The sequence below is a fragment of the Varanus komodoensis genome, unplaced genomic scaffold (genome assembly GCF_004798865.1).
Source record: "Varanus komodoensis strain SLA01 unplaced genomic scaffold, ASM479886v1 scaffold30, whole genome shotgun sequence".
Lineage (NCBI taxonomy): Eukaryota > Metazoa > Chordata > Lepidosauria > Squamata > Varanidae > Varanus > Varanus komodoensis.
In genome coordinates, this window is record NW_025335762.1 from 1,364,467 (window position 1) to 1,388,517 (window position 24,051).

Here is a 24,051-nt window from a genome sequence, read left to right on the forward strand (position 1 = left end):
TTTTAAATCGGGCACAGTTTTCCCCAATGGTAAAAATGCTCATTTTCCCAATTGCAATTTTCCCATTTTCCCCATATGCATTTGGGGGATTTGTGCGAATGGGCAAATGTGTACAGAGTGCTTTTCCAGAAGTGTGCAAGTGCGCAAGGGCACATTTGCCCACGAATGCCAGAGCATCCCAGGAATTCTTCCATGGAGGCAGCTAAGCCAGGGACTACACGACTCAGCATCCAGTGCCTGAGCCAACCGCTGCTATCTGCCTAAGCCAGTGTTGGCCGGGGAGCTGGGAGACCTGGGTTCAAGTCCCCACTCAGCCATGAAGTTCACTGGGTGGTGTTGGGCCAGTCAAAGAGTCTCAGCCCAGCCAACCTCACAGGGTGGTTGTTGTGAGGATAAAATGGAGTTATATAAGCTGCTTGGGGTTCCTCATAAGAGGCCTATAAATGCAACAAACTGCTGCTGCTTATCGTAGTAGTAGTTGTAGTAATAATTGGAGGAATGGCCATTGAAACAGAAATAGAACAAGTTAGAAAGGGCCTCCGGGCCATCTAGTCTGACCCCTGGCTCCAGCTGGCTCCGCTCATGGCAGGCCTACCATGTGCATGGCCGAGGACTTGCAGGTGCCACATGGGCCCTTCGATGCTTTCCCTGGAGGATGAAGCAGCAGCTTCTGACTGGGGCTTTTGATGCCGTGTGGGAAACGGAGGGCCGCTCTCTCTGCGGGGTCACGGTCCCAGTGAGACCAGGCCCCTGCTCCCTGCACTGACTCTCCGTGCCTTTCCAGATGTGGGGAGAGCTTGCTTGGCCCGTGTGTCTGCACGCATCCTGTCCAGCTGAAGCAGCGCTGTGCTAGGGGAGAGGGGTGATTCGAACTGGCAGCCCTCGCTTCTTAGTAGAGCAAAATGAATGCCCCAAGCATGCATGAAGACAGGGAGTCGGGCCCAAGTGGCCAGGGCTGGTTGTCAGAAGCAGCGGAATCTGCTACCCGCGCTGGAGCCCCACTTGCAGTGGATATAGGCTTATGCATCAGCCCCACGGAAAGCAGTGGGGCACCAGACCGGTGCTACGGATTGCAAGGGACGTTCTGCCCAGCCTTATGCGTTTGCCCTTTCTATGGAGGAACTGTTATTCCCACCCTTCTCTAAATAACCTCGTCATTCAGATTCTTTTTATCTTCAGATGCTTCTCTCTGATTTTATCTCTTTGACTACACCCAAGTACTGTTCAATCGTCTGTACAGTCCACTGTAGAATCAACTCTAAATGTTGTTTGACTTTTATTTGAATAATTGTATTCCTCCATCTTAATTAACACAAATTTTAGAATTACTGTCTTTCCCTTTTAATTTTATCTAATTGAAATCTTTCTTTTGTTGTTGTTGTTGATGGTGTTGTTACTCGTGAAGTTGAGTCCGACCCATCACAACCCCATGGACAACATTCCTCCAGGTCTTCCTGTCCTCCACCATCCCCAGAGTCCACCTAAGCTCACACTGACTGCTTCAGTGACTCCATCCAGCCACCTCATTCTCTGCCATCCCCTCCTTCTTTTGCCATCTATTGTTCCCGGCATTAGGCTCTTCTCCAGGGAGTCCTTCCTTCTCATTAGGTGGCCAAAGTATTTGAGGTTCATCTTCAGGATCTGGCCTTCTAAAGAGCAGTCAGGGTTGATCTCCTCTAGGACTGACCGGTTTGATCGCCTTGCAGTCCAAGGGACTCGCAGGAGTCTCCGCCAGCACCACAATTCAAAGGCCTCAATTCTTTGGCGCTCAGCCTTCCTTATGGTCCAGCTTTCACAGCCATACATTGCAACTGGGAAAACCATTGCCTTGACTATATGCACTTTTGTTGGCAGGGTGATGTCTCTGCTTTTTAGTGTGCTGTCTAGATTTGCCATAGCTTTCCTCCCCAGGAGCAAGCGTCTTTTAATTTCTTGGCTGCAGTCTCCATCTGCGGTGATCTTGGAGCCCAGGAAAATAAAATCTGTCACTACCTCCATTTCTTCCCCATCTGTTTGCCAGGAAGTGAAAGGACCGGATGCCATGATCTTCGTTTTCTTAATGTTGAGTTTCAAGCCAACTTTTGCACTCTCCTCCTTCACCTGCATCAAGAGGCTCTTTAGTTTCTCTTCACTTTCTGCCATGAGAGTGGTATCATCTGCATATCTGAGGTTGTTGATATTTCTCCCAGCAATCTTAATTCCAACTGGTGATTCATCTAGCCCCCCCCCCTTCTCATGATGTGCTGTGCATATAAGTTAAATAGGCAGGGCGACAACATACAACCTTGCCGAACTCCTTTCTCAATTTTGAACCAATCAGTGGTTCCGTGTCCAGTTCTCACTGTTGCTTCTTGACCCGCATACAGGTTTCTCAAGAGACAAATAAGGTGGTCTGGTACTCCCATCTCTTTAAGAACTTGCCACAATTTGCTGTGATCCACACAATCAAAGGCTTTAGCATAGTCAATGAAGCAGAAGTAGATGTTTTTCTGGAACTCCCTAGCTTTCTCCATGATCCAGCGTATGTTGGCAATTTGATCTCTAGTTCCTCTCCCTCTTCGAAATCCTGCCTGTACCTCTGGTAGTTCTCGGTCCACATACTGCTGGAGCCTAGCTTGTAGGATTGTGAGCATAACTTTGCTGGCATGTGAAATGAGTGCAACGGTGCGGTAGTTTGAACATTCTTTGGCATTGCTTTTCTTTGGGATCGGAATGTAAACTGACCTTTTCCAATCCTGCGGCCACTGTTGAGTTTTCCAAGTTTGCTGGCATATTGAGTGTAGCACTTTTACTGCATCGTCTTTTGAGATTTTGAATAGCTCAGCTGGAATGCTGTCACCTCCACTAGCTTTGTTGTTGCTCAGACTTCCTAAGGCCCATTTGACTTCACATTCCAGGATGACTCAAGGTCAGTGACCACCCCATCGTGGTTATCAGGGATGTTAAGCTCTTTCTTGTATAGTTCCTCTGTGTAATCTTGCCATCTCTTCTTAATCTCTTCTGCCTCTGTTAGGTCCCTGCCATTTTGGTCCTTTATCATGCCCATCTTTGCATGAAACGTTCCCTTCGTATCTCCAATTTTCTTGAAGAGATCTCTGTTCCTCCCTGTTCCATTGTTTTCTTCTATTTATTTGCACTGTTCATTTCAGAAGGCATTCTTATCTCTTCTAGCTATTCTCTGGAATTGTGCATTCAATTGGGTGTATCTTTTCTTTCTCCCTTGCCTTTCGCTTCCCTTCTTTCCTCAGCTATTTGTAAAGCTTCCTCAGACAGCCATTTTGCTTTCTTGCGTTTCTTTTTCTTTGGGATGGTTTTAGTTGCTTAGGTCATACCTGAGTGGCCTAGTGCTTTTCCCTACTTTCTTCAATTTAAGCCTAAATTTTGCAACCAGAAGTTCATGATCTGAGCCACGGTCAGCTCCTGGTCTAGTTTTTACTGACTGTATGGAGCTTCTCCATCTTTGGCTGCAGAGCACATAGTCAGTCTGATTTCTGTGTTGACCGTCTGGTGATGTCCATGTGTAGAGTCGTCTCTTGGGTTGTTGGAAAAGAGTGTTTGCTATGACCATCGTATTCTCTTGACAAAATTCTACCAGCCTGTGCCCTGCTTCATTTTGTACTCCAAGGCCAAACCTGCCTGTTATTCCGGTTATCTTTTGGCTTCCTGCTTTCGCATTCCAATCCCCCATGATGATAAGGACATCATTTTTTTGGTGTTAATTCTAGAAGGTGTTGTAGGCCTTCATAGAACTGGTCAACTTCAGCCTCTTCAGCACCAGTGGTTGGGGCATAGACTTGGACTATTGTGATGTTGAATGGTTTGCCTTGGATTCGAACTGAGATCATTCTGTCATTTTGGAGATTGTATCCCAGTACTGCTTTTCCTACTCTTTTATTGACTATGAAGGCTACTCCATTTCTTCTGAGGGATTCTTGCCCGCAGTAGTATACCTGAGAGTCATCTGAATTAAATTCGCCCATTCCTGTCCATTTTAGTTCACTGATTCCTAAGATGTCGATGTTCAGTCTTGTCATCTCTTGTTTGACCACGTCCAGCTTGCCGTGATTCATGGATCTTACACCCCGGGTTCCTATGGAGTATAGATCTTTGCAGCATCGGACTTTCCTTTCACCACCAGATACATCCTCAACTGAGTGTCCCTTCGGCTTTGACCCAGTCGCTTCCTTCTTTCTGGCACTACGAGTACTAGCCCTCTGCACTTCCCCAGTAGCACATTGGACACCTTCCGACCTGAGGGGCTCATCTTCCGGCGTCATATCTGTTTGCCTATTGGTACTGTCCCGGGAGTTTTGATGGCAAAGATACTGGAGTGGGCTGCCATTTCCTTCTCCAGGGGATCATGTTTTGTCAGAGCTCTCTGCTGTGACATGTCCATCTTGGGTGACCCTGCACGGCATAGCTCATAGCTTCATTGAGCTACGCAAGCCCCTTCGCCACGACAAGGCAGTGATCCATGAAGGAGGAAATCTTCCTTATTTTACCTAATTGTGTTTGTGTGTTTTATTTGGTCAATGACCAAATAAGGAATTATTGTATTGTATGCATGTTTAACAGGAAGTGAGTTTACAGCGGGCCTCCATCATGGGTAATTGTGGCACTTTGCAACCTCACAGTTGAATGATCACTTTGCGATGGACAGACAGGTCCATTTCTTGTCTATACCAGTTTCTCATGTGTTCATTCTAAGTACCCATCCCATAGTTTCATCCGTCTGGGAATATAAGAAGCATCCACCTCAACCTGTAAAAATTTAGCTTTAAATACATGCAGGTTTTTTCCCTATGACGTATCCATTTTTATGTGTGTTTTATCATAATTATGCACTTTTGTATATGTGTGATCCTAAAATATTCACTCTTGTATATATTTTGGGGCTTTCTGGAACTGATCAGTGTAGCAGAACCTTTTGAGAAGTGCAAAGGCGGTATTCTGGTCCACACGTTAGTTGGGAAAATGTGAATTTTGACAATACTCTGCGAGAAAAGCACCCCTTGGTGTCACTCAGAACGAAGCTCCGTTGCATTAAATAGGACTTCCTGCACAGCTCTACATACTGCTCTGTAACATGGAGTCTTTGTAACAGAAATGGAGCAGGATTGGGCCAGTGGCTGGAGAAGGTGATAAACCTTACGCGTGTTTGATGAAGCATCTTAGCGAATGGCACGGAGTGGAGAGCACGATCCGAGGAAACTGCCTGCTTCTGTGGCTGGACAAAAGCCCACCCGATCTTGAGTTCTTGGGCCCAAACTCTTTGGGCTTTGCTGCTACTCAGCGATGCTATGCGGAAGGTACTCCCGGTTGATCCTGGAAGTCTCCTCCCCGGCCTGTTTGTCAGGCCAGCTGAGGGTCCAGCAGGGAAAATGCCATTTCCCTTCAAGCCGTGTGGCGCCTGCGGCGACCGGGCAGCTTTTATCCAGGCGAATTCCCCCCCCCCCCCACTTATTTCATGCACACGTTTCTTTCCCTTTAGCCTGTAGTTGCTGTGATCCATACAAATGCAAGCGTGTTTCTGTTAGAGGGGACGGGAAAGGTTCGAACACACGTTAACGGCAGTTTAATATCCCCCACGCGAATGGCTAATCTGTGATCTGGAATTCAGCTATTCAAAGCACAGTGGCTCTGCAAGATAATCAGAAGGACAGATTTGGAGCAAGCCGGTTGTCCGTGACACAGGCCCAGGCGAGTGCGAGGAAGTGCCATGGACAAAGCTCCTTGCCGGAGCCGCACCATCCCCGTCGTCTCTGCAGCCTCACACACCCATCACAGCGTGACGCTCATGCCCCGCACTTCTTCCTCTTACAAGGCGCCCAGGGCGGCCGATCAGGTTCTCCTCCTCTCCATGTTGTTCTTACAGCAGCAACCCTGTGAGGTAGGCTGAGAGACCATGAATGGTCCCGAATCACCCAGTAAACTTCATGGCTGAGTGGTAAGTAGGATTTCTGAGTTTGGCACTCTGCCCACTCCTCCAGACCAGATATTGCTGTCTTCCCCCTCTTCTCCCTCTTCTCCACCATTGCCACCACCACGATCTCCTTCTTCAGCACCATCTCCTCCTCCTCCTCCTCCTTCTCTTCCTCCAGCAGTTCTCAAGTTCTTCCGCAGCCCATCTCATCTCTTCCCCTCTTGACAGAAATACAGTGCATCAGAGACAGGGACAATAGCTTAGTCTTCAGCCTGAGATGCTAGCTTTCTATATTTTTACTTGGTATTGGCGGGGCATTGCACCCCGTGCTCTCTTGCCAGGAGTAGTAACAGCCCAGAATTAGGAGAGCAGTCTGGACTTGGCCGTGGGGAGCAGAGGGGCATATGGGCGCCCAGCAAGGACCCTCACGTGATACGAGACGGGCCTCTCCCCACCTGGCATTTGCCGCTGCCGCCTTCAGCTCGGGGAACTGCAGGGATGCCAAGGCCGGTCGCTGGGCACAACGACGTGTCAGCCCTGAGGGTTCCCACTTCCTGCTCCCCGTTTCGGCCTCCTTAACGAGGCCCGAAAACAAATGTGCGGATGAGCCTGGCCCGGAGGAGAGCAAGATGCCTGGGATGGCAGTGCTTTAATTAACCAGCGGCCTGGCCGGTCCCGGCCGCGTCAACACGAGCACCGCGGAATCAAAGTAAACGGCTTCGCTTAACATGCAAAAGTGGCTAATGCGAGAAGGAGCGTGAAATCAGCCCCCAGTGCGCCTGGAACAGACCGTCATTTCTAGCTGCAAGGAGCTTCTCCCTGCAAAGCAACAACTCCCAATCCCCGCCCCGGACACCCTTCTGCCTAATTTGCACTTTCCTTGGGGTGGAGACTTTGGGAGGACGGGGAAAAGGAATTCAGCTGCCCTGCACTCATTCTTTGTATGGGGGGGGGTGCCAAAAATGTACACACATTTAAAAATGTATGCACATCTTAAGAGAAATTACCTATATCACTTTTTGAAGTCAAATTGCATTAGGGTAGAAATGGGAAGTATGACATCCACTGAAAAGAAGGCAGCACTTTGGGAAGAAACGGAATCGGCATGTGCAGCGATGCAAGCGGAGGCTTGGTCAGCGTCGCTCAAGGCGAGTTGGCTGTCATCGGAAGCGTCTGGACGCTGATGGGAACCACTCCGAGCACCTCTTGCAGTTGCAGAAGTCAGATGTGACTTGTATGCATCTCTTGTTATCAGTATATACGGAACGTTACAAGTATAATGCAGTTTTTCCCTTTCTTAAAATGTGTGTCCATTTTTGGCACCCTCCGTCTTTAAAAGAAGCACCCCATGCTTCCCTGCAGCCTCTGCAAATGCGGCAGTTCCCTTAAACCAGCCCACATCGCCCTTTGGTTGCTGTGGACCTTTGCCCCGACTCCAGCTCTGAGCTGGACAGAGGCGGCCCTAACGCCCCGTGTCAGCTCGGGAGATCAGCGGGCCTGTTCAAGAGCAGCCGAGCAGGACCTGCAACAAAGCGTTGCAGCGTATGCGTATCTCTGAATTGCTGTGCTCCTGTTTGGAGTTTGTCATCCGGCGGGCTAACTGGCCAGCCACAAATTCTTCCAGGAAGCCACATGCACTAAACCTGCCCGCCCCTTGAGATCTGCAGCAGAGGCCCTTCTGTGGGAGCCCCCTTTGAAGGCGATTAGGAGGGGGGCTACCCAGAGAACAGCCTTTTCGGTGGTGGCACCCCAACTTTGGAACACGCTCCCCAGGGAGGCTTGCCTGGCGCTGGCGCCGGCGCCTTATTCTTTTTGGCATCGGGTGAAACCCTTTCTATTTTCCCAACATTTTAATATTTAATCAGTTTTATCTTTGATTTTATCACAAATGGTCAGGTGCAGTGTGTTGTTTGTTGGTATGTTGTTCTTTTCGTTCCATTTCTTTTGTAAACTCTCCAGAGACTGTGCAAGACGGCATATAAAAACTTTAAATAAATAATAAATAAAGCCGCCTTCCCCAGCCCTGTGCCTTCCAGACATGTGTGGACTACATCACCCAGAAGTCCCAGTCAACAGCACTGCTGGATGGGGATGCTGGGAGTTGTAATTCAAATGTCCCCGAAGGCTACCAGGTGGGGGAAGCCTGCACTAAGGTGATGGAACAGGGCATTCTGGATAGCTTTTGCCCCTTTAGGTTTGTTCTGTTTTTAATACTTCTGCAAATCTTGAGGTTCTGCTGCCTATGCCGAGCCGTCTTCCGTCTTCCCCTCTGGTTTCCCAGGTGTCCTGTGGGCCTCCATTGCTGTTGGCACTGGCCAGCTGAGCTTGCTAAGAGAATGGATAATTTATAGGGCTGCAGAGAAGTTGTTTACGTTCCCAGACCATACAAGTGTGTCTGATTCATAACCCCAAATAGGACCATGAGCAGAAGAACCTGCTCGCAAAAGTGCCAGTCTCAACCTTTTACTTCTGGGGGAAAAGCAGCACTTTGGTGTGTTTATTTTTTCCGGAAATGCGCATTTCCCCCTTTCAAATTATGCTCTTAAAATGAGAAACGAGTTCAAGTGAACACGGGAAACAAGGTGAGCGAAGCTACAACTGGTGTTCACAGATTCTCACTGACTGCAAAAAATTGTGTGTTTACCCATCCTTAGTAATTTGGGAACATGTTTTTCTTTTAAAAAAATATCAGTGTGAATTGCAGTCTTTCTGGTTTCAGTCCTTGTAGTTTGGTCAGGTGGAGTTATTTGCAATGAATTCCTTGGGCACCAGCCAGGGGTTGGGAGGGCAGGAGCCGAGGAGTTTGGGGTAGGAATGCCTGAAGAATTCCACCCATCTGAAGCTCTGAATGCAAGCACGTGATATTGCTGGATTGCCAGTCCCATCACCCAACACCTGTGCTGACTGGGGCTGATGGGAGTATCTGTCCAACCTTCTGGGGTCTTCAGGTTTCCCTGCCTGAGTAAGAAGTCGGGTCCGTGAAGGGGCCATTTGGGAAGCTGTCGCACCTCAGCGGCTCGTTTGAATTGCCGGCACTGAATGCCTCCGTGTCGACGTGGTTCCCTCTTGCACGGAAGCCCATGTTGCGCGCAAGGTTCTCCTCTCCTCCCTTGTATCCGTGCAACACCCCTTTGGGGTAGGTTGGACCGAGAGCCACTGGTGGCTGGAAGTCACCCGGGGAGCTTCGGGGCCAAGTGGGGACTAGAACCCGGACCTCCTGGGTCCCAGCCCGGCGCGCTCACCGCCACACCGTGAGAGAGGGGAGGGTGGTCTGGCTGCGCCCGGGCCAGGATGAGCGGACCGCCTCCGGTTTGCATGAATGAGTGCGCCGACTTGCATTTGTGAGACGCTGGCAGGCAGAGTTCGTGACCCAGAAAATGCAATCAACCGTGTGTATGCTCAGAAGCTGGATCACCACCTGAGAGTTCAGGGGGGCTTTTTGCCAGCCCCTGTACTGCATGCTTGGCTGTTTGTTTGTTTATTTATTTAATTTATTTATTTGGAATTTTTGTATGCCGTCCCATTCGCATAAGCCTTGGGATGGCTTCCAACATCATAAATAAATACACATACAAATAAATACATATAAAATCTGGAAGCATCCTGGCTAAATATTTTAAAACCAATAAATAATATCAACAATTATTAAAATACCGTTTAAATAAAAAGGTCTTGGCCTGGCACTGAAAAACAGACAATGATGGTGCCAGGCGGACCTCTCTGGGGAGGCATTGCATAGGCGGGGTGCCACTGCAGAGAAGGCCCTCCTCTGGGTACTCACCCTCCTTATATCCTTCACGGAGGGCTCCCGGAGAAGGGCCTCTGGCGCTGATCTCAGGGGGCAGGAGGGCAAATATGGACGCAGGCGCTCCTTTAGGTATCCAGGTCCCAAGCCGTGAAGGGCTTTGTAGGTGATAACCAGCACCTTGAATTGAGCCCGGACTTCGATGGGGAGCCAGTGGAGCTGACGGAGGACTGCCGCTGTGTTGCGTTTCTCCATTCATGGTACTAACAGAGTGCGAGACGGGGCGTGGAGAGCAACGATCCGTGGAGTGGCCGACGGTCGGGCACGGCTGCACGGCTGGCGACGTGGACCGACAGAGCACACCATGCAGGCACGGCTAACCATTTTTAAGTCACCTTTCAGTTCCGGGGCGCTGCACTCAGAGCTGATTTTTCTCTCTGAGACCCGTGGGACTTGGGGTTAATTAACCTTGGCAGGATCAGACCTGTACTTTGCAAAGTTTCTCGAAAGAGCAATGCAGAATCCATCCGTTAAGCATCACAAGTCTGTTTCGGTTTGTCATGGTGCCCTCGGCTGGGACTGCATGCGAAATTCCGGCCGTCCCGGCTGTGGCTGTGCAGGCAGTTTGCTCCATTTTTCATTCCCGGGTTGTAGGCAGGTATTTGATTGAACTCAGGTATTTGCGGCCCTTTCACCCTCCAGTGCGCCTGCCTGTTTTTCAGTTATTACATTTCTTTCCATCATCCGAGGCTGGTGCGATGCTCAGCTCAAGCTGCTTACAGCTTGCACGACATTTCAGTGGCTTTCATCGACTATCAAACCACCGGGAACTTCAGGCAATGCAGCAAAGCATGTCTCGAGGACCTGCTCTTTGGAATTGTCTTCTCCTTGGGGTAGTTGCCACACTGGCTTACTTCAGTGTGGAGCAAGACAAGAAGACTTGGGGGCTATGTTTCCTCCAGAAAGCTGGAATAGCATAATGTCTTGAGCTAGGCACAGAATTCCATTTCTTTGGAGTCTCAGATAGATTTCTTATCTTTTTGAAAGCACAAGTTTCTAGACCTTATGATTACAAAACTATGCTTGAATGTGTGCTAGCAATGCCTGCTGAAATATCAGCAGGATTGAGGGATGAGACTTCCTCTGTCCATTAATACATTTGTTCCATCCTAATTCCACGGGGATCTGGGATTTTTTAAAGAGAAAATTCCACATAAAATGTATGTCTGCTTCTATGTATTTAATACCCTGCTTTTTTTCTTCCAAGGAGCTTAGGGTGGCTTACAAAATTCTCCTCCTCCTCTAAATCTCATCCTCACAACAACTCTGTGAGGTAGACTGGGCTGAGAGTCTGTGCCCTAAAAGTCACCCAAAGAGCTTCATGGCTGAGTCAGGACTAGCAGCTAAGCCACTTGAGTCCCAGTACTGCGCTCTTAACCACTGCACTGCACCAGCTCTCAGACATGTATTTTCAACCCATTTTCTGCTAAACACCACACATTTATTCCTTAGAACATTTAGGAATAAATGTTCACACGTGTTTAGAAAGAATTGCCCAATCTTAAAACGTATTTTGCCCATATCAGATTTTGCAGCCGAGAAAGAATGTGCTGGAATTGCAAAGGCCAAATTGCAAAATGCCATCCTGTGCACATTTATCCAGGAAGGAGTGTGGAGATTGCCTCGGAGCAACCTTGCATCGCACTGAACTGCGATTTCAGGCCACGCATTAGTCCAGCCAGAGTGCATTCGGGCACTTGAGACTTGAATGCGCAGAGACTGAATTTTTCAAGCATCCCCCAGAAGCCGGCCAGAAGATTTCAGGGGGCGGGTGCCCTCGTCCTGCATGCCCGCCAGAGCCAGGAACCACGACGGGTCCTGATGCTTCTTCTGGCACACGTTACAGAAAACCAAAAGGACCCTTTACTCGAATCAGAGGGCTGGAATGAGCCATTTCAGTGATCCTTGATGGCCCTCCAAACATTTATTGGAGAGCCGTTCCCCTTTTTCAGCAGTTGTGGCTTCCTCTTGCTTTCCTTCCTTGACCACAGCTTTTTCCCCGTAAAAGCAGCCATTCCCTGGCACTGGGCAGAGGAAAAGGCTGATGCCATTAAAAGATGGCTGTTGCTAAGGCAGTTTCCTTCCAGCGTCTTGTGGTGATGCTGCATCTGTGTGGGGGAAAGAACCGGACACCTGGAAAATGCAGAGGAATGCCTGCCTTTAATCCACCATCCCAGAAAGGGATGGGACGACAGACTCCGCATTTCCTATCCCAAACAGCCCAAGAAGCAGGCAGAATTGCCCATCTGCCATCAAGAGCATTTATTTGATGCTGACGTTTGAGACGTTTGAGATCACTGAAACCAGGTTTCTTGGTTTTCCCGCACAGAGCCGGAAGCATGCGAGCAAAGTTCGGCTTTACTATATGCTCCATCCACTCGACGGAGGCTGCCCCGCGAAGAAGCTGCGGTCAGAAAATGTGAGTATTTTCGCAACATCTGTAGAAAATGTGTTGTTGCTACGTCTGTAAGCACGGGGGCTGCTGGAGCTCAGGACCGAGGTTGCCTGGGAAATAGCCCAGGGCTGTGTGAATCAGCAAAACTCACATCACTTGAAGTTCCGTGGGCTCTGTCTCCAAGCTTGATCCAACTGAAATCCATATCAAATTGCAAGCTTGGACTTTTCCACTTGAAAAGCTGCATTTCATCACGCTTCTTTCCCCAAGTGTCCGCATCAGCTATGTGCATCCTGGAAACATTTACATTTTCCCCTCATTGATTACAGCATATTTCTCCATGGACACATTTTAATGCACATTTTTCAAATGTACATGTGATGTGGAAACCGAATTTCCTTTTTGATCCAAAAATTGCACGGTAGGCTTGGAAATGAGTGGACTTCAACCACAGAGTTGCCTCTTGAATCCTTGCTCAGTCCAGAACTAGGTAGATCCTGGGATAAATTTATCCTGTATCCCTGTAATACTCAATAGGTGTGTGTATTTGGGAATGCTTGGGTAGGACTTTGGCCTATTTACCTTTGGGCACAGCCAGGGCTGTCTTAACGCAGGGGCCTGATGGGCACTTGCCCATGGGCCCCATACTAATCTGTGTGTGTTAATCCTTGGAAAATTGGGAAACTTCCAAAATTAACAGTAGTTGCAGTTGTCGTAGGGGCCCAGTGCACTGCTTTGCCCGGGGCCCGTCATGCTGCTAAGACGGCCCTGGGTGTGGCCCATCAATGCTCTTGCAGTTTTCCTCGGAGGTGGGGATCCAGTGGGCAGGAAGCATTTTGCCATAGGTGGGAACCCTAGAAAACCCCAAATTCGTACGCTTTGCTCATTATATTCTGGGAGTGATGGCTCTGCCCACACCCATAGATTGCCACAGGACTGCAAGAGCTTGAGTGGAACCCCAGTCAACACCTGTAAACGTGGGTGGAGGCACAGTTGCGTTGGCTGTGAAATGGGCACATTGCTTCTGCTACCAGCCTGGGATACGTGCCTGCTTTGTGATGCTGCAGGGCAGGGCTGTCTCCCAGGGGTGGAGGCCGCACTTGCATGCCAAAGGCACCGGATTGAGCCCTTGATGCCACCGTGAAGTGAGATCTCCAGCTGCCAGTCTGTGCCGGCAATACGGGGCTAGATAGAGCACGGCCCTGACTTGGTTTAGCAGCAGCTGCCTGCATTCTGAAGGTGTGCCTGATCTTAGGTGTGAGCTAGCACACTTCGGAGTCCTTTCCCTGGGGAAATGCCGCATCTGCTTGTGGAGACAACCGAGGGTGCCGGGATGTAAAGAGGCATCTGTCGAAACAAAAGAAGGGGCTGCGGGTGGGACTTTCAACTGAGTTTGATTTTGGGGCTGCGCGTGTCTCCCTGCATCTGTTTCTGCATCTACAAATGGTCTGAAATGTGCATGTCTGTCTTTAGAGGGCCTGCTTCCTTCGGACTTCCCTGTTTGTAAGAAGGAGCACATGGACAGGGCAGAGGAAGGCATGGGATTCGGCGAAAAACAACGTGGGCAGAAGGGCTCGTGGGCATCAGGAGGGAGCCGATGCAATGGAGACCCAGGAACCCCTGGAGCAGCAGGGGGGAGGGGCAGATTTGGGGCTCCACGTGGAATATGCAGGGCTCCAGTCCTCATGAGCCGAGTCCTAACACTGCCTTTGCAAGCAGCCAAAGAGAGACTCATTGCCAAAGATGGGCAGGTCACTCGCGTTTGCCCTTTTTGAGTTCCACAAGTGTCCACACCTAACACACGTGCAAGAGAATATTGTGATTTTCTACAACCTTTTGCAAAAAGTACATGAACTTGTACATTTAAATTGGGCAGGTTTCCCCTTAAAATCCCTATTTTATAGGCATTTCCCCTTAAAATGTGTTATTTCACAGTCTTTCGGTGACATGTTTGCATATGCATTGTAGAACTGAGAAAATAGATCACAACTTTAGAGAAATGTGCCATCTGAAAAACTGCTGCATTCCAGTTAGTTTGGGAAGTCTGGAATCAAGACCAAATTAAGTCCTCCAGGATCTCAGCTCGGGATAGAAACATACAAGCAGAGCAAGACAGAAGGGGTCTCCAGGGCCATCTAGTCTGACCCCCAGCTCCATCCAGCTCCACTCATGACATGCTCGTGATGGGTGAGAGTTTTGTATAGCTGTAAGAATTTACTATTTTATTTTAATACCTTCATAAATGGGATGGCAGGGGTTTAGGAAACAAATGGATGAAGGAGAGAGCAAAAGAGACCGGGGAGCTTTGGGGCGGCTTTTGGGTTGCCCTGGCGGTGCAGATGGTGAAATTCAGAAAGAGGAAGGGGTGTGTGTGTGTGGGGGGGGTGTAGTGCCATAGATGCTTCTTCCTCGCTTAGTTGCCTCTCAGTGTCTTGCAGGGTGTGGGAAGGCGGCTGGGCAGGTTTAGCAGCTGCTCAAACACCAGCTGGGGCCAGGTAGGGAAAGATGCCCTCAGGGGAACCCTGTTGAAAAAGAGAGAGAGAGCGAGAGCAGAGGGAAGATAGGGTGACTTTGGTGACCTTGATCTCCCCCTTTTATGTCCAACAATGGCCATGGGGAGGTATTATTATGGGATATCTGATTGCCTGGCATCATTTGCGTGGGCCATCCTGGAAAGAGAGAGAAGCAGGCACTGAGCAGGGGAAATGGGTGTCCAGTTAAAACAGACTCCAAGATCAGGGAAAGGCCCATGTGTGCAAAACTGGATGGGGCTGTCAGGTGGGGTGGAGGGTCCGTCCCCCAAAACTGGGTGAGGGGCCTTCTGCAAGGGGAAGGCTCTCTTGTAGAAGGCAGAGGTTGTTTTCCTTGGAGACAAGCCGCTGTTTTTCCTAAATGTTGGGGTGCCAGGCAAGGTTAAAACCCAAGAATCGTTTAAAGGAAGATTTCTTCACTGTTTCACAGCACATGCATCTTGGGAACCCAACCCCCAGAGCTATCGAGGGTGGATGTGATTAGATTTATTGTCTGTGGCAGTCCCCAGAAATATATAGAAATCGAGCACAAAGCGAAATAACCTTGGCATAATGCGATCTTAATGCGATCGCAAAATCCTCCCCGATACATTTTGCCGAGGACACAAAAAGGGCTGCAACTAATTGGTGCAGAGAGGCAAGTGAATCGGTGAGCAGAAGGCAGACATGGTTTTGTCAGTGCACCAGGAGAACCGTTGCAAGAGCGCCCCTCCGCATGTCTTCCCCGCTCCCAGGTTGCGTCTTTGTATTGGCAGGCTCAGGATGGAGCCCTCTTAGGACAGCCACGTGTCCTCTTTTATGGAGGGCTGTCCTCAATTTAAAGCCCCCCCCCCATCTCTGACAACCTGCCCATCCCAAGCCCAGTTTAAGGATGAAGAACCCTAAGAAGGGAGAGCCGTGGGAGGCCTTGCAGCCGCACCTGTCACAGGTGGACTAGACAAGCACACGCGTCTTCTGGCCACGCCTTCCACACTACGGAGCCTTGTGCAGGTTTCTCCTTAAATCATAGCACCGATGTGCAGATGTGCACCTCTGGATGTCAGCCGTTGGGTCACAGCAGCTCAGCGGGTAGGACCTGAGCTTGTTGACCAGGAAATCCAGCAGTTGGTCCAGGGGTCCGAAGACGTGAGGCGCACCTCAGGACCATCTAATGCAGTCCCTTGTTTTCCATCAGCAGAGCCTCTGATGCCCCCAGAAAGCCAACGAAGAGAGCAGAATGGCCCCATCCGTGACTTTGGACACGGAGGCTCTGCTGAGCAAGTCACCGTGATCGAAAGACCGCAGTGCATTGGCCGTCCTTGTTTAGAAAAGCCATCTCAGTTAGTGACCATATCCGTTTTCTGCACAATTTGATACCTGCTCCCAGAAAGATAAAAACTCAGGACATTCTAGGGCTTTTGGTATGTATTGTTGCATTTCAGCAGCTCATGGTCCGTGCCTGCTTTTTCAGCCTCTTAGGCAATCCCACTCCTTGCAAAACTTGGGGAACAGAGATGTCAAAATATTTTATTCCACCCACCGACACCTCGCTTGTTGGGCCCCGTGCAGTGGGACTGGCCGCAGCTCTGTGGGCTTTCGCGAGCCCTCCCCGTGCCCCTCGCAGCGACTCGGCCTCAAACCGTCGGGCTGCTCTAGTTCCTTCTGCAGGCTGTACAAGATGCGCTTTGAAGTGCTGGCATGTTACTTAAAAAGGAGCTCTGTGAATTAACGGTATGTCTAGACTTGAATATGGAATCACAGGAAGACAGACATCATGGCATGGCAGGGGAAAACGGAGCACAATGAAATATTCATCTATCCGGAAATGATTCTCATGCAGCAAACACGCTCGATGCGCCAGGAGTGGCAGATCTCTACGCAGGGGCCCCGTGGGCGGCGCCCGGGGCTGCAGAGGGCAGCGTTTGGGGAAGAGCTGTCAGGCCCTGGTCTGACTCTGCCCACCCAGGCAGGCCGCTGGATCCTGCCAGGCAGGAAGAGACAGGCCAGGGCATGGGGCTCCGTTTAAGGGTTGCTCGAGCAACTGCGTCTTCCAGTACTCGGATATATTCCTGCGTCTTCGATCCTCGATCCTGCACCCCCAGTTGGGCCTTTGTCCAGCCCCTGCAGTCAGTTATTTGCGTACCACCTGGAGCTCAATGATAAGCAAGCCAGTTTACACGGTAGGGGTTTTTTTTTTCATCTTCATGGAAGATGGAAATGTCCCCTTTTGGAGTTCCGAATAATCTGCTGTCACTTGTGAGGTTCTTTAGAAATCCTCTGCCACATCTACAGCCTGTGGGAGCCCCTGGCTCACTCCTGCCCTCCCTCTGTGGTGGAACGGAGGATTTTGCCAGCAGAAGTGAACAACTGCAACCTTTCGTGGGACTTCAGACCTGGAAGAGCAGCTCCTTCAGCCGGTGTCCGGTGCTGTTGGAGAGGGACCCCAGCAGGGATCGGTCCCTCGGAAACCCTGGTCTGTCGGGGTCTATGCAGCACACAAGATCCCCTAATAAACGAGATGGACCCATGGGGTGATTGTGGGCCTTCCAAATATGCCACTGGCATATCTCAGCACATCATACAAAGATAGTGAGGTTGGGATTCTAACTGGTGGAATGCAAGGAAGAGATGGCAGTGGCAGAAATTCCTGCACATTCCAGGGACAGCAAAGTTGACAGACAAGCAGTGCTAGAACACGTTAAACCAGATGCTTCCCTAATTAGCAAAATGACCAAATTGAGGCTTACTCCCTTTGGTCACGGCCTGTGATTAAGTTTCTTAGACAAAGGTATTATGCTTGGAATGCTCAGTGGCAAGAGAAAGCCCGGCTGCCAAAGAACGAGGAGGTTGGACTCCATCGAAGAAGATATGGACCAGAGCGTATTCAGCTGAAAGAGGTGGCACAGGATCAAACAGTGTGGCGAGATTTGGCCTACAGATTAGAAACAGAGAAACAGAGTGAGTCAGAAGGGGTCTCCCGGGCCGTCTAGTCTGACCCCTGCTCCAGCCGGCTCCACTCACGACATGCCCATCATGAGCATGTCCAGCCTATCTTGGAATGCCCTCACCGCCGTCACCGATGGGGCCTCAGCCACCTCCCGTGGAAGCCCATTCCACACCCTCGGGGTCCTGACTGTCAGGAAGTGCTTCCTGGCATCCAAATGAAACCTGGGTTCCCTGAACTTTGCTCCATTGGAGCACGTCCTGCCTTCCTCTGCAGGGGAGAACAGGTCTCTACCCACCTCCATGTGACACCCCCTCACATATCTGCATGTCGCCAACAGATCCCCTCTGAGTCTCCTCTTCTCCAGGCTGAAGAGACCCAGTTCCCTCAGTCTCGCCTCATATGGCATCCCCTGCAAACCGGCCGCCGACCTTGTGGCCCTGCGCTGCACTGACTCCAACCTGGCTATATTCTTCCTGTAAGGAGGGGCCCAAAACTGAACATAGTACTTCTTCAGTTGCGCTTGTAGTTGGATGCAACTGAACAGCTGAACAGCGAACAATGAAGACATGCAGCATTTTCTTCCCATTAGTCCATGGAAGATTTCGCGAGGCGTAAGGTTTTTTACAAACATTCCCATGAAACATTTGCCATAAATCTCAGTATCACATCTGAAGAAAGAAAGCCAGTTTTTTTGTCGGCAGTGGTAAGAAAACAAGCAATAGCAGGCAAGAGTTTGGATAAGATGTACCTGATTTGTCAGGAGGATTTTTATGATGATGATTATTATTTTCAAATCACACATTTCTCTGAAAGTAGGTTGACGAGAAACTATGTCACTGATGCTGAAGGCAAAACATCTTTTGTGTGTCGGCATGATCAAGATGGAGAAAAAGAGGGAGAGTCTTTGAGCGAAAACACTTTTTAAGTGTCAAGGTTTCAGTGAGACCTTTGCGGGTGGCTCTTTGCAGTATTACAGCTGATGTTGCTCCAGAAGATTTCTCATTGTTCGGATTTACAATAACTTTGAAATCATCTCCTAGGGCCTTCGAAGAGAGTATGTTTGATATAAATAGAAAGGTAATAAGACAAAAAACCCCATTCTGGGCATGAAAAAGATGTCTCTCTGCTAACAAGATGTCTCTCTGTTTACAACCCCTGTAGCTTAGAACATGCCCCTCCTTTTCTATGCATAATTACGCAATTTGGATAAGCAGTAAACATGTTTTCTGTCAGGAGAATTCCTTTTTCACATCTTTATTCCCACAGAGAGACAAATCTGCTCCAGGATAAACTGACTGTGCAACTCTTGGGATTTTTTTCAGTCCATTTTTAATCTGGTTTTGTTCAGTTTACACATTCCGGACTGAATATGGACTCGCATCTGATCTGTAGCTGAGCTCTGTACACTTCTGAAATTGGCGTGTGATTTGTAGGCTTTGGCAGCATACATGCAACTGGACTCTGTGCATGCAAAAGGCATGCTTGGGACAGACGTGTTCAAATATTCTTCAGTCATTGGGGGAAGAATGCAATTGTTACAAAACTGTGCAAAATTGATGGATTCCCTTGAGAAAATACGCATGGATTCTCTTGCGAAAATAAAACCCCGAAGTTCGCAATCTGATACAGGCATGACTTGGAAGAAGCTCTAAGGTGGAATTCAAGGCTCCTTCTGTGAGCGCAGATGTGGCTGATTTGCCATCCCGGACCTTGACATGGACTTGCCTTGCAATGCTTTGGTGATGCAGGAAGGGAGCCAGTGCGTGAGGGGGCACAGCTTTGCGGAGCACCACAAATGCAGATCCAGCCCCCAGCTAAGGTAAGGGGGGTGCCTGGCAAATGCTTTCCAGTCCCCGCACCCAGGCCACAGGCTTCGCAGCCGTGGTAGCACGGAAGAGGCCTAGGAAACGGAGACGTCCATGCACAGCAGATCTGGCCATTGGGGAGAGCCCCCCTTGAGCTGCTGGACTCAGCTGCAGGGCCCTGGACCAGTGCGCCCAGGTCCTGGGTTCAGCCCCCAGCTGTGTGCAGAGAGACTAAGAAGGGGCGTGAACTTGGGGTGCTGCATGGTCCCCCCTCCCCCCTCAGGGGCCTGTGATCTTGTCCTCTACGGAATTCTACTCCACCTGAATTCTGGCTTCAGAATTTGTGCAATTCTGGACTGGCGCACATGATCCATTCCAGAGCAACGTGTTGAAGTAATTTTAGACTCTGGGTTAAACCCTCTGTCCTTTAGATGTGGATGCATATTACGCTAGCCCCACAGTGCCTAAACATTTAGGGGCCCTCCTGCCGTTGCTTCAGCCTTTTGGTGTCTCTTGCCCCCTCCAAAATGCCTGATCTACACATGTAGTTCGGTAAAATACAACAAAAACAGGCAAAAAGCAGGCTTTGCCCTACTGGACGCATGGATGCATTGAGGCATATTTTGTGCTGTGTTTTATTGATGCAAACCCTAGCAAGCCCTCCGATTAAACTTTCTGCCAAAAGAGGACCCCAGCTGGCCAGGCCCCCCCCCAGCTGGCTTTGTTTAGCTTGTCACTGTTTTAGTTTGTCACTCTTATCACTGCGCGTCTCTGCGATGCTGCAGAAGGGGGAATTTGGGGCTCAAGGCACTGAAAGCTGCAGCAAACAGGGCCTGCGTATAAGCCATCCAAAGTAAGAGCAAGGCAAAATATATAGAATCCCAATGCAATGGCTGAACTTTAAAACAAGGCCAGGTGACTCTGAGCGTGGAAATCTGGGAGAAAGTCAGAATTTGGGAAGCTGTCTTGGCCGGAAGTCAGGTGTGCTCAGTAAAGGAACTGAAGGCTTGGGCAGGCATTATCCCAGCTGTTCTTTGGCTAGATACCTATACAGGATGCTGCCTTATATAGGGTGGCTGTGTGTCCACTTTTAGGAAAGACGGTCCGTGATTTTGGACATGCACTCTATCTGGAAGACTGTGTCCACTTAAAGTCTGGTCTCATCTTGCTGCCTGCTGGCCTATAATCTAGGAATGCACAGACTCCCAAGAAAAATGGCTGTTTTGATCAAAACTCATGGATCTTCCATGTAAATTGTTCAGAAGTGTCTCCTCCATAGAGATAGATGAGATACTCAGAGTTCTGCTTGGACCAAGTAGACCATTTCCCAATTTTATAGCACAATATTCGTTGAATCATGAAACATTTTCTGTGAGGATCAACATTCCAGCTGCATGCCTTTATCGATTATTTCATAGAAATCATACAGTTGGAAGAGGCCTAAGAGGCCTTCAGGTCCAACCCCCTGCTCAGTGCAGGACTCAAGTCTCCCATCCAGGTTCTGACCAGGCCTGACCCTGCTTAGCTTCCAGGATGAGGCAGGATCAGGCACCTGTGGCTGTACAGAGGCTGTGAAGCCATGCTGTGGATGCAGCGGCAGGGAGAGAAACAAAACAAAAGGGATTTTCCTGCCTTCCCTTCTCGCTATCAAAATGTTTGATGGCTAATAATGCTTCAGGGCATCACGGGGTGGCTGTGGGTGACTGTCCCCTTAAAGGCCATCGCAGGGTAATTCTTCCATATTAAAATCTGAGTGACAAATCTGGGAGGTTTACTATTCATCTTGTAGGTCAAACTATGGTTGGACGGATCTGTTAATGCTGGTTTCTCTCCATTTCCCATCTTTCCAATTTTAAGTTTGGCTTGTTCCAACCTTTGTGATGTTTGAAAAGCTGCATTAACATTTATAAGGGGCAGTCAGTACACATTTCCCCTGACACTTGTACGTTCATAATCACACTTACCTCACGCACCTTTTTAAAGCAGCCTTCCCAATCTAAATGCCTCTTGGCATTAGTTCCTCTAATATGTGTGTCTTCATGCGCCTTTTTGGATCGGAGAACTCTGCTTCTGATTGGCGTGTCGGTTTCAAAGGGCGACGGCGTTTGGAGCCATGCAGAAGTGGGGGCTGAGCAAACGTCTCCCCGTCCCAAGCGGGGCCACGTCTTTGGCGGCATCAGAAACGCGTCCTTCCCGGCTGCAGTGACGTCACCGCTGGGCTTCCATCCTCCGCAGTTTCCCGAACTGTAGTTGCCTGGGCTTATGCAATTCCACTGAAGCCCCACATGTGACCTGCGGGGGACTGAGCAGATCAAGATGCTCGATCCCTTCCTGGAAGGCATTGAGGGGAGATTCCAGTCAGCACCTGGAACTGCAGCCCGAGGCCTTTAGAGGAGCTGCATTTACTCAGAGGTGGCCGTACATTTATTAACTAGAATGCGTGCCTGTTATGCTCAGACAGAGCTGCGCCAGGACGGCGGGGGGGGGGGGGGGGGCGTCGTTGCGTTTCACAAAGCGCGATTGCCACGGAAGTCTTCTGTGCAACCATGAAGTTGTCAAGCGCAGGAAGTGTTTTGAAGGCAAAGAATGCATGATAGGGTTGCTGGCACTTAAACAGTAATGAAAATAAGGAAATAAAAAGGGGCTATCACACACTGGGGGGCTTTTAGCAACTGTTATTAATAAATCCTCCCACTAAACTGATAGCAGGAAATAATTCTGCTAGGCAAGCTAATTAGACCCAGTGGCAGCTCCGCGGCTAAGAATAGCTCTGAGGCTGCCGGCCTCTCCCTGCCGCGTCCGGGGCCTGCTGAGGCCCCGCCGCCACCGCCCGTGGCGCCTCGGGGAGCTCGTGTGCACGGTCCGCAGACACGGAGCCCGGCCGGCATGGGGCCTGATCAGGCTGAGGGGTGGACGTGCGTCTCGGGAGGGCCGTGAAATACCGTTTGGGCAGTCTCATGCCTAAGCAGCAGCGAGCTGCCCAGAGCCGCCCCAGTGCACTCCGTATGAGAACATCGGGGGGCAGGCAAGCATCGGCTCGTTTTCACCCACCTCTCTTCCTCTTGCAGGGAGCCTCAGGCGGTTTAGAAGGCTCTCTTCCTCTCCGTTTTATCCTCCCAGCAACAGCCCTGTGAGGTAGGGTAGGCCCAGAGCGTGTGACTGGTCAGAAGTCCCCCGGTATATGTCATGGCTAGGTGGGGACTAGAACCTGCATCTACAGAGGCCCAGTCCAGGACTCTTCATCACTACAGCACACTGGCTCGCTTTTGTTTTTCGAAAAAAAGTTTCTAGTCCTCATGTTTGCGGGTTGAAAAAAGGACTTCTTAACGTGCGTTCCCTGGTTATCAGTAATTAAAACACATCATAGGAAGCATTTCTCACATGTCCCTCAGTTCACACTTGTGTGCCAGGATAGCAAAAGCTTTTGCTGGACAGCAATAGCTCGGACCACTGTGAACCGTGATTTGGTAAGGTCTCGGAGTGACTCTTGCAACGCTCTTTTGGAGGCATAAATGCAAATTTGGAAAAACAGTGGCTATGATTTAAATAGCAACACCAGGAGTGCCCACGCAGCGGAAGGGGCTGTGGCAACACGTGGCTTGCTGAGTCCGGAAGCACAGCATGATTCATGGATGCCAAAAAGGAGCGGGGAGGGGAGGGAAGTGCATGCATTTTAAAAAGTGCACGGATGTGCTTTAATCATAGGAGACGGTGTACAGTACCTGCAATCCATGTGCACCTGTGGAAAAATGCAAGGAAGTACGCACAGGTTTTCATGCGAAAAGAAGCAAAGCAAAGCTTGCCATCTGATCAAGGGCTTAAGTTGCAACGAGCTTTGAGACGGAATCAGAACTTCGGCAAGGCCGAGTTGTGCTTTTCTGCTCTGCTTCTCTCTCGTTCCAGGCAAGGGTTCATGTGTTCAGCAAGCTGTCTCGTTATGACTCCCTCCACGCCAGGCTCCCAGCTGGCTCCCCGCCCCTCCGTTCACTGCACCTTTTTCACAAGGGTGCAGTAACACTTCTGGCCGAAACGTGTCCTTTCATTGATTTTGCAGAAGAAAACTATTTTGGGCTCTAGCTTGTGGTATTAGCAAACGCATAATTTTCACATTTTTCAGTGTGTAGAACAGAAAGTGATGATTCTTTTTACAGATGCAAAAAAGCGAGAGCTGCTCAAATGAAGTGTAAGAGCTAGAGGAGCCTTCCTGGTGCAAAGCAGCCGCACTTCCAGGGGTCCTCCAGACACATTAGTTCAAAGGGACTGCTCAAAATGACATCAGGGCTTTTCTTTGAATTAAAATAAAGGGTGTCCCTCCTAGATTGGACTTACAAGTATGGGGAGAAGAGACCTAGCCCTTCCCTCCTCCCCCGTATGACTGTGGACGTGGTCTGGGTCTGGACTGGAGGCCTCTAGACCTGCTTTCGAGTTTTTCAGACTTCAGTGTTGCTTCTAGCCACACCTTTTAAGGAATCTGTAGTTGGCACTTGATAGTTGGGCTCCTGGAGGTAAGGTGCAGGTAGGCACCTGTGGCTGAGGCAGGGCACCTTGGTTCTCATGGTCAGGAAGACTGTGAGGCTGTGGACATGCAGTTCCCGGAGTTCATTCTTCTGGCTGACTGTCAGTAAGGGTCAGTGTGGTCTAGTGGTTACAGCACTAGACTAAGACT

General features: G+C 49.7%; 1 protein-coding gene across 1 annotated transcript in view; it reads left to right on the top strand.

Moving 5' to 3' along the window:
- ZMAT4 (zinc finger matrin-type 4) overlaps window positions 1-24,051 on the top strand; it is a 117,437-nt gene that overhangs the window by 15,920 nt on the left and 77,466 nt on the right. Inside the window, exon 2 of the mRNA XM_044437369.1 lies at window positions 12,058-12,147. Within this exon, the coding sequence (XP_044293304.1) occupies window positions 12,058-12,147 (90 nt within the window). The remainder of the gene's footprint in view (window positions 1-12,057; window positions 12,148-24,051) is intronic.